At 42.9% G+C, this 12867-nt stretch overlaps 1 protein-coding gene across 1 annotated transcript in view; it reads left to right on the top strand.

The window, feature by feature from the left end:
- sft2d1 (SFT2 domain containing 1) overlaps nucleotides 1-12867 on the top strand; it is a 49427-nt gene that overhangs the window by 29454 nt on the left and 7106 nt on the right. Inside the window, exon 7 of the mRNA XM_029702906.1 lies at nucleotides 11092-11121. Within this exon, the coding sequence (XP_029558766.1) occupies nucleotides 11092-11121 (30 nt within the window). The remainder of the gene's footprint in view (nucleotides 1-11091; nucleotides 11122-12867) is intronic.

Here is a 12867-nt window from a genome sequence, read left to right as displayed (position 1 = left end):
GTTTAATGAAGCTGCCAGTTAAGGACTTGTGAGGTGTCTGTTTCTTAAACTAGACACTAATGTATTTGTCCTCTTGCTCAGTTGTGCACCGGGGCCTCCCACTTCTCTTTCTATTCTGTTTAGAGCCAGTGATGGTTGCTGATAATGGGCCTCTGTACTTCTATGTAGATATTCCATAAAAAATCAGCCGTTTCCAGCTACAATAGTCATTTACAACATTAACAATGTCTACACTGTATTCCTGATCAATTTGATGTTATTTTAATGGAGAGAAGTGTTGCTTTTCTTTCAAAAACAAGGATATTTCTAAGTGACCCCAACCTTTTGAATGGTAGTGTATATACACTGCTCAAAAAAATAAAGGGAACACTTAAACAACACAATGTAACTCCAAGTCAATCACACTTCTGTGAAATCAAACTGTCCACTTAGGAAGCAACACTGATTGACAATAAATTTCACATGTTGTTGTGCAAATGGAATAGACAACAGGTGGAAATTATAGGCAATTAGCAAGACACCCCCAATAAAGGAGTGGTTCTGCAGGTGGGGACCACAGACCACTTCTCAGTTTCTATGCTTCCTGGCTGATGTTTTGGTCACTTTTGAATGCTGGCGGTGCCTTCACTCTAGTGGTAATATGAGACGGAGTCTACAACCCACACAAGTGGCTCAGGTAGTGCAGCTCATCCAGGATGGCACATCAATGCGAGCTGTGGCAAGAAGGTTTGCTGTGTCTGTCAGCGTAGTGTCCAGAGCATGGAGGCGCTACCAGGAGACAGGCCAGTACATCAGGAGACGTGGAGGAGGCCGTAGGAGGGCAACAACCCAGCAGCAGGACCGCTACCTCCGCCTTTGTGCAAGGAGGAGCAGGAGAAGCACTGCCAGAGCCCTGCAAAATGACCTCCAGCAGGCCACAAATGTGCATGTGTCTGCTCAAACGGTCAGAAACAGACTCCATGAGGGTGGTATGAGGGCCCGACGTCCACAGGTGGGGGTTGTGCTTACAGCCCAACACCGTGCAGGATGTTTGGCATTTGCCAGAGAACACCAAGATTGGCAAATTCGCCACTGGCGCCCTGTGCTCTTCACAGATGAAAGCAGGTTCACACTGAGCACGTGACAGAGTCTGGAGACGCCGTGGAGAACGTTCTGCTGCCTGCAACATCCTCCAGCATGACCGGTTTGGTGGTGGGTCAGTCATGGTGTGGGGTGACATTTCTTTGGGGGGCCGCACAGCCCTCCATGTGCTCGCCAGAGGTAGCCTGACTGCCATTAGATCCTCAGACCCCTTGTGAGACCATATGCTGGTGCGGTTGGCCCTGGGTTCCTCCTAATGCAAGACAATGCTAGACCTCATGTGGCTGGAGTGTGTCAGCAGTTCCTGCAAGAGGAAGGCATTGATGCTATGGACTGGCCCGCCCGTTCCCCAGACCTGAATCCAATTGAGCACATCTGGGACATCATGTCTCGCTCCATCCACCAACGCCACATTGCACCACAGACTGTCCAGGAGTTGGCGGATGCTTTAGTCCAGGTCTGGGAGGAGATCCCTCAGGAGACCATCCGCCACCTCATCAGGAGCATGCCCAGGCGTTGTAGGGAGGTCATACAGGTACGTGGAGGCCACACACACTACTGAGCCTCATTTTGACTTGTTTTAAGGACATTACATCAAAGTTGGATCAGCCTGTAGTGTGGTTTTCCACTTTAATTTTGAGTGTGACTCCAAATCCAGACCTCCATGGGTTGATAAATTGGATTTCCATTTATTATTTTTGTGTGATTTTGTTGTCAGCACATTCAACTATGTAAAGAAAAAAGTATTTAATAAGATTATTTCTTTCATTCAGATCTAGGATGTGTTGTTTAAGTGTTCCCTTTATTTTTTTGAGCAGTGTATATTTTTATTTATAGCCTAGCTGTGGATGTAGCCCAATAACCAGGCATAGTCTACAGTCGGGAACGCGCTGCAAATCTGTCAGTAAACAAACCGCATGCAGACAACAGGCCTTTTGCAATATTTGAAATACAATCGCGGGAAAACAGAGTTTTGCTTGGGGTCATTGTCCGTTTGGAAGACCCATTTGCGACCAAGCTTTAACTTCCTGACTGATGTCTTGAGTGCTTCAATATATCCACATAATTTTCCTCCCTCATGATGCCATCTATTTTGTGAAGTGCAACAGTCCCTCCTGCAGCAAAGCACCCCCACAACATGATGCTACCACCTCCGTGCTTCACGGTTGGGATGGTGTCCTTTGGCTTGCAAGCCTCCCCCTTTTTCCTCCAAACATAACAATGGTCATTATGGCCAAACAGTTCTATTTTTGTTTCATCAGACCAGAGGACATTTCTCCAAAAAGTACGATCTTTGTCCCCATGTGCAGTTCAACCCGAAGTCTGGCTTTTTTATGACGGTTTTGGAGCAGTGGCTTCTTCCTTGCTGAGTGGCCTTTCAGGTTATATCGATATAGGACTTGTTTTACTGTGGATATAGATTATTTTGTACCTGTTTCCTCCAGCATCTCCACAAGGTCCTTTGCTGTTGTTCTGGGATTGATTTGCACTTTTCGCACCAAAGTATGTTCATCTCTAGGAGACAGAACGTGTCTCCTTACTGAGCGGTATGACGACTGCGTGGTCCTATGGTGTTTATACTTGCGTACTATTGTTTGTACAGAGGTCTTGCCTGATTTCTTTTGATTTTCCCATGATGTCAAGCAAAGAGGCAGTGAGTTTGAAGGTAGGCCTTGAAATACATCCACAGGTACACCTCCAATTGACTCAAATGGTGTCAATTAGCCTATCAGAAGCTTTTAAAGCCATGACATCATTTTCTGGAATTTTCCAAGCTGTTTAAAGGCACAGTCAACTTAGTGTATGTAAACTTCTGACCCATTGGAATTGTGATACACTGAACTATAAGTGAAATAATCTGTCTGTAAACAATTGTTGGAAATATTACTTGTGTCATGCACAAAGTAGATGTCCTAACCAACTTGCCAAAACTATAGTTTATTAACAAGAAATTTGTGGAGTGATTGAAAAACGAGTTTTAATGACTCCAACCTAACTGTATGTAAACTTCCGACTTCAACTGTATGTGTCTCCACACACCTAGGCCTTGGCTATTGATAGATTCAAGACAAGGTCATTTTTATTGGTCTCAGTTTGTCAAAGTAGCCTGTCATAACGATCATTTGTGAGGTATTTAAAAAGATTCTGCCAAAGTCTCCAGTCATGTAAATTGATGAATTGCATTAAATGCTTTTATGAAAGGCCACATTTTTCCTAGAACCTAGGCTACTAAAATTTTTCCCCATGTGTGCAACTTCTGTAGGTGCCTCTCTTTACTCTACTGCTCTATGCCAATATGCAAATGTGATGATATGCATGCAACGTTGTTTTTTTTCCTCATGCGTTCCAGTACCTCAGAACTTCCTAGGTCACCCTCCTCTCATGACCTCAGAGCCTCCAAGGTCACCCCTCTCACGCTCACTTTTTGTTCTGGCACCTCCCGATTTACAAATTATGCTCTGGCAAGATCTGAAAACAGCCTTTGGTGGAGGGAACCCCTCAAGCGTTAATGAATTACAGCAGTTTGCTGCTGAAGAGTGGGCCAGATTGTCAGTAGAAAGGTGCAGTAAGCTACAAGAAACATTTGTTGGCAGTTATCTTGGCCAAAGGCTGTGCAACCCCCCCAAAAAAATATTTGATTCTGCAGTTTGGAAAATCCAAAAGAACGTGTAGAGACCAGAAGTGTTTGTCAAATTCAATTTATTTTAGAAACAATTGGGAATTATTTAAGGAAAGTGAAAGGTGTCAATATATTTGGCCGCAAATGTATCACTATCAACCTTCTTCAAAAGATGCGCTATCTGCAACGTCAGTGCTGGTAAACCTTTCCTCCTTTAGTACATTTGCATGATGTCATAACACACACCTACACAGTCTTCTATTGCTCACTTATCACCAGACTGCACTTCACTTGATGGAGGTTGAACTCTTCTGTGTCCAATGAGAGCAGAGCTGACTTGGCTCCAGCTGATTGGCTCAATGGGCTAGTGCGTATGCTGAATCCAGTTCATGGGTGAACCCTTAGGACGTGCACTGTGCACGTACTGTTGTACCTGCCTTTACTTTACTGACTTGGTTCGTTGTTGCCGTATCATGTACACGATTAAAATGGCGTTCAAATACAGTAGACAACAAATGGACAATAAAAAAATCCTAACAGTTACATACAGCATATATCGATGAAAGAAGACCAGCCTGCTGGCCTTACTGGGTAGATAGGAACATTAACCCCAGCTGTTTAGGAGGGGCATCACACCTTAGTGATAGGAACATTAACCCCAGCTGTTTAGGAGGGGCATCACACCTTAGTGATAGGAACATTAACCCCAGCTGTTTAGGAGGGGCATCACACCTTAGTGATAGGAACATTAACCCCAGCTGTTTAGGAGGGGCATCACACCTTAGTGATAGGAACACTAATCCCAGCTGTTTAGGAGGGGCATCACACCTTAGTGATAGGAACATTAACCCCAGCTGTTTAGGAGGGGCATCACACCTTAGTGATAGGAACATTAACCCCAGCTGTTTAGGAGGGGCATCACACCTTAGTGATAGGAACATTAACCCCAGCTGTTTAGGAGTCGTATCACACCTGGTATAAAGGATTGTCTAGTTCTGTTATTTCTGCTGGGGCGTTCCCTATACCTGCACCCAGAGGGGAGTAGTTCAAAGTTCAGGTCCTTGGGTCTTAATGGATTTTGTGAGCCATGCTAAGGGGCCTGACCTTAAAGATCTCATCCAAGCCTGTGTTTGACCCTGGATACAACTGGCTGGTAGGATCTCTGACTGTTATCCTGCGGTTGTACCTGCCTGTCCTGGATACAACCTGGCTGGTAGGATCTCTGACTGTTATCCTGCGGTTGTACCTGCCTGTCCTGGATACAACCTGGCTGGTAGGATCTCTGACTGTTATCCTGCGGTTGTACCTGCCTGTCCTGGATACAACCTGACTGGCAGGATCACTTGCAGGTCAATGAAATTTACGTGCTGGAAAGCAGGAAGCAAAAGGCACTTGTTGACGTTTTTGCATGTAGATGTTGGAATGTTTGTATAGAGGCGTGTATGTTTGCATATTGATTGTGTGTCTAGCTGTCATTCCAACCTACTGAGATATCACCTTCCTCTCTCTCACGGTGTTACCTGTCCTAGTCTGATAGACATGACCCTCTCTCTCACTGTGGTACCTGTCCTAGTCTGATAAACACCTTCCTCTCTCTCACTGTGGTACCTGTCCTATTCTGATAGATGTCACCTTCCTCTCTCACTGTGGTACCTGTCCTAGTCTGATAGACATGACCCTCTCTCTCACTGTGTGGTACCTGTCCTATTCTGAAATATATCACCTTCCTCTCTCACTGTGGTACCTGTCCTATTCTGATAGATATCACCTTCCTCACTCTCACTGTGTGGTGCCTGTCCTATTCTGATAGACATGACCCTCTCTCTCACTGTGTGGTACCTGTCCTATTCTGAAAGATATCACCTTCCTCTCTCACTGTGGTACCTGTCCTAGTCTGATAGATGTCACATTCCTCTCTCTCACACTGTGTGGTGCCTGTCCTAGTCTGATAGACATCACCTTGGCAACCACCAGGCGTACACACACGCACGTCTTGGCATAGTACATCACATACGCACTCAGACCTGTCTGTGTGTGGGAGTGTATTTCCTGTAACATTCCCCCCTCGGTCCATTGACCAACACAGCTACGCATTGACTGTCTAAAACGGGCCTATTAGTCAGAATGGAACAGGAAATCCTGCCGACTTCTCAGATGAGATGCCAAACTTACCAGAATATATTATCCAATGGTTAATCATTTATCTGGATGTTCTCATGACTCAGTTAGTTGGTTGTCTAATACCGTATTCTGTATTGATACCCTTTCTATCATACCCCCTCAGTGAACAGCCCACGTTAACAAAACACAAGTATTCAGACCCCTTCCCCTTTTCTGCATTTTGTTACATTACAGCCTTATTCTAAAATTGATTAAATCAATAAAAAATCCTGATCAATCTACACACAATACCCCATAATGACGTCACAATACCCCATAATGACAAAGTGAAAACAGGTTTTTACAACATTTTGCAAATGTATACAAAATTTCGAACATAAATCCCTAATTTACATAATTATTCAGACTCAAAATTGAGCTCAGGTGCATCCTGTTTCCATTGATCATCCTTGATGTTTCTACAACTTGATTGGAGTCCACCTGTGGTAAATTCAATTGATTGGACATGATTTGGAAAGGCCCACACCTGTCTAAATAAGGTTTTTGTCAGAGCAAAACCATGCCTTGAGGTCAAAGGAATTGTCCGAAGAGTTCCGACACAGGATTGTGTCGAAGCACAGATCTGGAGAAGGGTACCAAAACATTTCTGCAGCATTGAAAGTCCCCAAGAACACAGTGGCCTCCATCATTATTATATGGAAGAAGTTTGGAACCATCAAGACTCATCCTAGAGCTGGCCGCCCGGCCAAACTGAGTAATCGGGGGAGAAGGACCTTTGTCAGGGAGGTGACCAAGAACCCGATGGCCTAAACCTGGTTTTGCTTTATCATTATGCGGTATTGTGTGTAGATTGATGGGGAAAAAATATTTAATCCGTTGTAGAATAAGACTGTAATGTAATAAAATGTGGAAAAAGTCAAGGGGTCTGAGTACTTTCTGAAGGCACTGTAAAATTACAACTAAACTCAGCAAAAAAAGAAACAGCCCTTTTTCAGGACCCTGTCTTTCAAAGATCATTTGTAAAAATCCAAATAACTTCACAGATCTTCATTGTGAAGGGTTTAAACACTGTTTCCCATGCTTAATGAACCATAAACAATTAATGAACATGCACCTGTGGAACGGTCGTTAAGACATTAACAGCTTACAGTAGGCAATTAAGGTCACAGTTATGAAAGCTTAGGACGCTAAAGAGGCCTTTCTACTGACTCTGGAAAAACACCAAAAGAAAGATGCCCAGGGTCCCTGCTCATCTGCGTGAACGTGCCTTAGGCATGCTGCAAGGAGGCGTGAGGACTGCAGATGTCGCCAGGGCAATAAATTGCAATGTCCGTACTGTGAGACGCCTAAGACAGCACTACAGGGAGACAGAACGGACAGCTGATTGTCCTCGCAATGGCAGACCACGTGTAACAACACCTGCACAGGATCGGTACATCCGAATATCACACCTGCGGGACAGGTACAGGATGGCAACAACAACTGCCCGAGTTACACCAGGAACACACAATCCCTCCATCAGTGCTCAGATTGTCCGCAACAGGCTCAGAGAGGCTGGACTGGGCTTGTAGGCCTGTTGTAAGGCAGGTCCTCACCAGACATCACCGGCAACAACGTCGCCTATGGGCACAAACCCACGGTCACTGGACCAGACAGGACTGGAAAAAAGTGCTCTTCACTGACGAGTCACAGTTTTGTCTCACCAGAGGTGATGGTTGGATTCGCGTTTATCGTCGAAGGAATGAGCGTTACACCGAGGCCTGTACTCTGGAGCGGGATCGATTTGGAGGTGGAGGGTTCGTCATGGTCTGGGGCAGTGTGTCACAGCATCATCGGACTGAGCTTGTTGTCATTGCAGGCAATCTCAACGCTGTGCGTTACAGGGAAGACATCCTCCTCCCTCATGTGGTACCCTTCCTGCAGGCTCATCCTGACATGACCCTCCAGCATAACAATGCCACCAGCCATACTGCTCATTCTGTGCGTGATTTCCTGCAAGACAGGAATGTCAGTGTTCTACCATGGCCAGCAAAGAGCCCGGATCTCAATCCCATTGAGCACATCTGGGACCTGATGGATCGGAGGGTGAGGGCTAGGGCCATTCCCCCCAGAAATGTCAGAGAACTTACAGGTGCCTTGGTGGAAGAGTGGGGTAACATATCACAGCAAGAACTGGCAAATCTGGTGCAGTCCATGAGGAGGAGATGCACTGCAGTACTTTAATGTAGCTGGTGGCCACACCAGATACTGACTGTTACTTTTGATTTTGTCCCCCCCTTTGTTCAGGGACACATTATTCCATTTCTGTTAGTCACATGTCTGTGGAACTTGTTCAGTTTATGTCTCAGTTGTTGAATCTTGTTATGTTCATACAAATATTTACACATGTTAAGTTTGCTGAAAATTAACACAGTTGACAGTGAAAGGACATTTTATTTTTTTGCTGAGTTTAGTATCCACCCCCTCAGTGAACAGCTCACGTTGACAAAACGTCATATTACAACTAGTATACAACCTGACCATGACGTCACAAAAGAGATTATAGTTGAGCCTCTTAAAAGTAATTCCCTGATGATGATTTATTATTTATTTAAAATCCTCAACCCTCTCTCCCAGGCCACTCCATTAAGTTTCAGCTTGTCTTAATAACCAGGATGTAATCCTCTTGTTATGGCCAGGCATCATTTATTAAAGGGATAGTTCGAGATTTTGGCAATTTAAGCCCTTTTTTCCCCCTACTTACCCAGTGTCAGATGAACTAGCGTTTAGCTCAATGACCGGAAGTCTAGCCTACAGGAGCATCTAGCATGCTCGCTACTCCTGTAGACTTCCAATTAGTGCGCTAACGCTAGTTAGCAATTGCTCCAGAAACTACCTTCAACTTCCTTCAAACAAAGACAAGCAAATGGTATCCGTGAGTTCATCTGACTCTGGGTAAGTAGAAAAAAAACAAGGCTTAATTGGACAAATCTCAAACTATCTCTTTAAGGACAATAATGTGCTCTATCAAAATGGTGTAATTACTCTGATAGTCTCAGTGCAGGCAGTGACTGTCATTATCTCTGTCTTCTTGTATTTATCTTTGTGCTAATATTGGAGAAAAAAAAACTTTTCAAGACTTAATTAAGCCACATTGATGAAGGTTTGTAGTTGTGTTTATTATTCATATAGCTGGAAGACAAACTGGTCTTTCATGATGAGTTAGTCGATTGTTTCCATATTGACCCCACCTCTTTTCATTTTATGTCATGGGAAAGAGTCCATTAATATTGGGTCTGATGATTATATTCCTTTGGTCATACTTTCCAATATGATCTTTAAAAATACCGATCACACCTCCAGGTAGATAGCCTGAGTGAGGCTAGTTCTTTTCAGACCGGGTGGTCCTATGGACAGATACTCCAATCTCTGCTGTGGAGCTTTGCAGCTCCTTCAGGGTTATCTTTGGTCTCTTTGTTGCCTCTCTGATTAATGCCCTCCTTGCCTGGTCCATGAGTTTTGGTGGGCAGCCCTCTCTTGGCAGATTTGTTGTGGTGCCATATTCTTTCCATTTTTTTAATGAAGGATTTAATGGTGCTCCGTGGGATGTTCAAAGTTTCTGATATTTTTTATAACCTAACCCTGATCTGTACTTCTCCACAACTTTGTCCTGACCTGTTTGGAGAGCTCCTTGGTCTTCATGGTGACGCTTGCTTGGTGGTGTTGCAGACTCTGGGGCCTTTCATAACAGGTGTATATATACTGAGATCATGTGGAACTTAGATTGCACATAGGTTGACGTTATTTAACTAATTTTTTTACTTCTGAAGGTAATTGGTTGCACCAGATCTTATTTAGGGGCTTCATAGCAAAGGGGGTGAATACTTATGCACGGACCACTTTTCTGTTTAGAATTTTTTAGAATTTTTTTAAACAAGTACATTTTTCATTTCACTTCACCAATTTGGACTATTTTGTGTATGTCCATTACATGAGATCGAAATAAAAATCTATTTAAATTGCAGGTTGTAATGCAACAAAATAGGAAAAATGTCAAGGGGGGTGAATACTTTTGCAAGGCACTGTACCTGTATATTATAATATAGGCTACCTGATACTATACCTGTATATTATAATATAGACTACCTGATACTATACTATAGAAGGCCAGCATCCTGGAGTCGTCTCTTCACTGTTGACGTTGAGACTGGTGTTTTGCAGGTACTATTTAATGAAGCTACCAGTTGAGGACTTGTGAGGCGTCTGTTTCTCAAACTAGACACTCTAATGTACTTGTCCTCTTGCTCAGTTGTGCACCGGGGCCTCCCACTCCTCTTTCTATTCTGGTTAGAGCCAGTTTGTACTGTTTTGTGAAGGGAGTAGTACACAGCGTTGTACAAGATCTTCAGTTTCTTGGAAATTTCTCGCATGGAATAGCCTTCATTTCTCAGAACAAGAATAAACTGACGAGTTTCAGAAGAAAGGTCTTTGTTTCTGGCCATTTTGAGCCTGTAATTGAACCCACAAATAATGATGCTCAACTAGTCTAAAGAAGGCCAGTTTTATTGCTTCTTTAGTCAGGACAACAGTTTTCAGCTGTGCTAACATAATTGCAAAAGGGTTTTCTAATGATCAATTAGCCTTTTAAAATGATCAACTTGGATTAGCTAACACAACGTGCCATTGGAATATAGGAGTGATGGTTGCTGATAATGGGCCTCTGTAAACCTGTGTAGATATTCCATTCAAAATCAGCCGTTTCCAGCTACAATAGTCATTTACAACATTAACAATGTCTACACTGTATTTCTGATCAATTTGATGTTATTTTAATGGACAAAAAAAGTGCTCTTCTTTCATAAACAAGGACATTTGTAAGTGACCCCAAACTTTTGAATGGTAGTGTACCTGTATAGTATAATCTATACCTGTGTAGTATACCTGTGTATTATAATCTATACCTGTGTAGTATACCTGTGTATTATAATCTATACCTGTGTAGTATACCTGTGTATTATAATCTATACCTGTGTACTATACCTGTGTATTATAATCTATACCTGTGTAGTATACCTGTGTATTATAATATATACCTGTGTAGTATACCTGTGTATTATTATATATACCTGTGTATTATAATATATACATGTGTATTATAATATATACCTGTGTAGTATACCTGTGTATTATAATATATACCTGTGTATTATAATATATACCCGTGTAGTATACCATATACCTGTGTATTATAATATATACCTGTGTAATATCTCGTTTTGTCTCTCTTTCAGGTACAGCATCTCTTACATTCCATTTGCCAGGTAAGATGATTATGTTCCATGACCTTTAGTGGACCCTGGTTAGAAGACTGTGTCTCACTAACTTCCCCTCATCTGGTGTGATGTGTGGAACCCAGTGGGTTGACCCCTACCATCACCCCAAGGGGGAAAGCTGTTACTTATATTGTGTACTTTGGTATATAGCTAACAACAATATGAGAACTGCTGATTACAGTGTTGTTTCTAGTTTTACTACACAGAACAACTTAACGGTCAGTGCTGCCACCTTCTCCTTTATTTCTCAGTCTGATATCACTGACTGGTTGTGTGATGTGAGGCTCTGTCATAACCTGTTCCTTGGTGATCCAGTAGACATGTTGTTTAGTTGACACAAACCTTGTGGACAAAGTGAAGGGATAATGACAATCCCAGACACACACACACTGACTTTAAATTTGAGAGCAGCAGCCGTCCATCTACAAATGGTAGAATGCTTTGCTGAGCTAAACACAAACACTCCCTGATCCCTGATAAAAAAAAGCATGTTTATATTTACTTCTACACACCCTGCTGTTTGGTTCCACCATATGGTGCTAATCCCCTCCAGGGATGCATCCTAAAGGGCTCCCTATTTCCTACATAGTGTACTACTTTAGACCAGAGGCCTATGGGAAAGTAATGCACTAATGTAGGGAACATGTTGCCCTTTGGGACAAAGCCCTCACCCCACAGAGCTCTCCACGCAGATGGCAGCTTGTTGTTTCCCACTCCAGCTCTACCAATGTTTTATATTAACGTGAAAATATTATTATCCTTTTAGAAAATAGATTTTTGAAAACATGCTAATATATGTTTTTATTTTTTATTTTACTAGCCTTCATATCGTCAGCGCTAAACTCTGCTTGAACCCCTGAGAGTTGACTTTAGTGGTGATTTCTGTCTTGGTAAAGGAGAGAATTAAACACAGACAAATTGAGTCTCTTCCCCCTCCCCCACCCGCCTATTAGATTTACACATAATGGCCCTGGTGTCCGCCCTTACACCTTCTTAGGAATAAAGGCTTGTTTAGCCTGAGCTAGAGGTTTCTCTCTTTTAGTGGAAGGTTTGAGCATCTTTTCACCTTTCACCCCCGTCCTCCTCTCTCACACTACACAGACACACACACGCACGTTTCTGTGGCGGGGAGGGGAGACAAAGAACGTTAGCCTCCCTCCTATCATATTGAATCTGTACAGTACTGTATAGACTAGAGGAAGTGTAACTGTAGAAATTGAATGAATTGATAGATGATTGTTTTACGTATAGCCCACAGGGAGGCTCGTGTTGCTGTGTTGGGACCCGTGTCAGGACGCTTCAGGGCTTGTGTTCTGTATTTCCATTCTTTTATTGTTAAACTCAGTTCTTAGAGACTCACAGGTTTCTGGTTTCTGCCAGCAAATCATTCTGTCCCCCAATCCTCTTGGTTTAAATCTCTGTTTTCATTTAGACTGGTGTTCGCTGTTGTTTTCATTTAGATTGGTGCTCTGTGTTGTTTTCATTTAGATTGGTGCTCTGTGTTGTTTTCATTTAGATTGGTGCTCTGTGTTGTTTTCATTTAGATTGGTGCTCTCTGTTGTTTTCATTTAGATTGGTGCTCTCTGTTGTTTTCATTTAGATTGGTGCTCTGTGTTGTTTTCATTTAGATTGGTGCTCTGTGTTGTTTTCATTTAGACTGGTGCTCTGTGTTGTTTTCATTTAGACTGGTGTTCGCTGTTGTTTTCATTTAGACTGGTGCTCTCTGTTGTTTTC

Source organism: Salmo trutta, chromosome 2 (assembly GCF_901001165.1).
Source record: "Salmo trutta chromosome 2, fSalTru1.1, whole genome shotgun sequence".
Taxonomy (NCBI): Eukaryota; Metazoa; Chordata; class Actinopteri; order Salmoniformes; family Salmonidae; genus Salmo; species Salmo trutta.
This window is presented reverse-complemented; position numbering and strand designations above follow the sequence as displayed.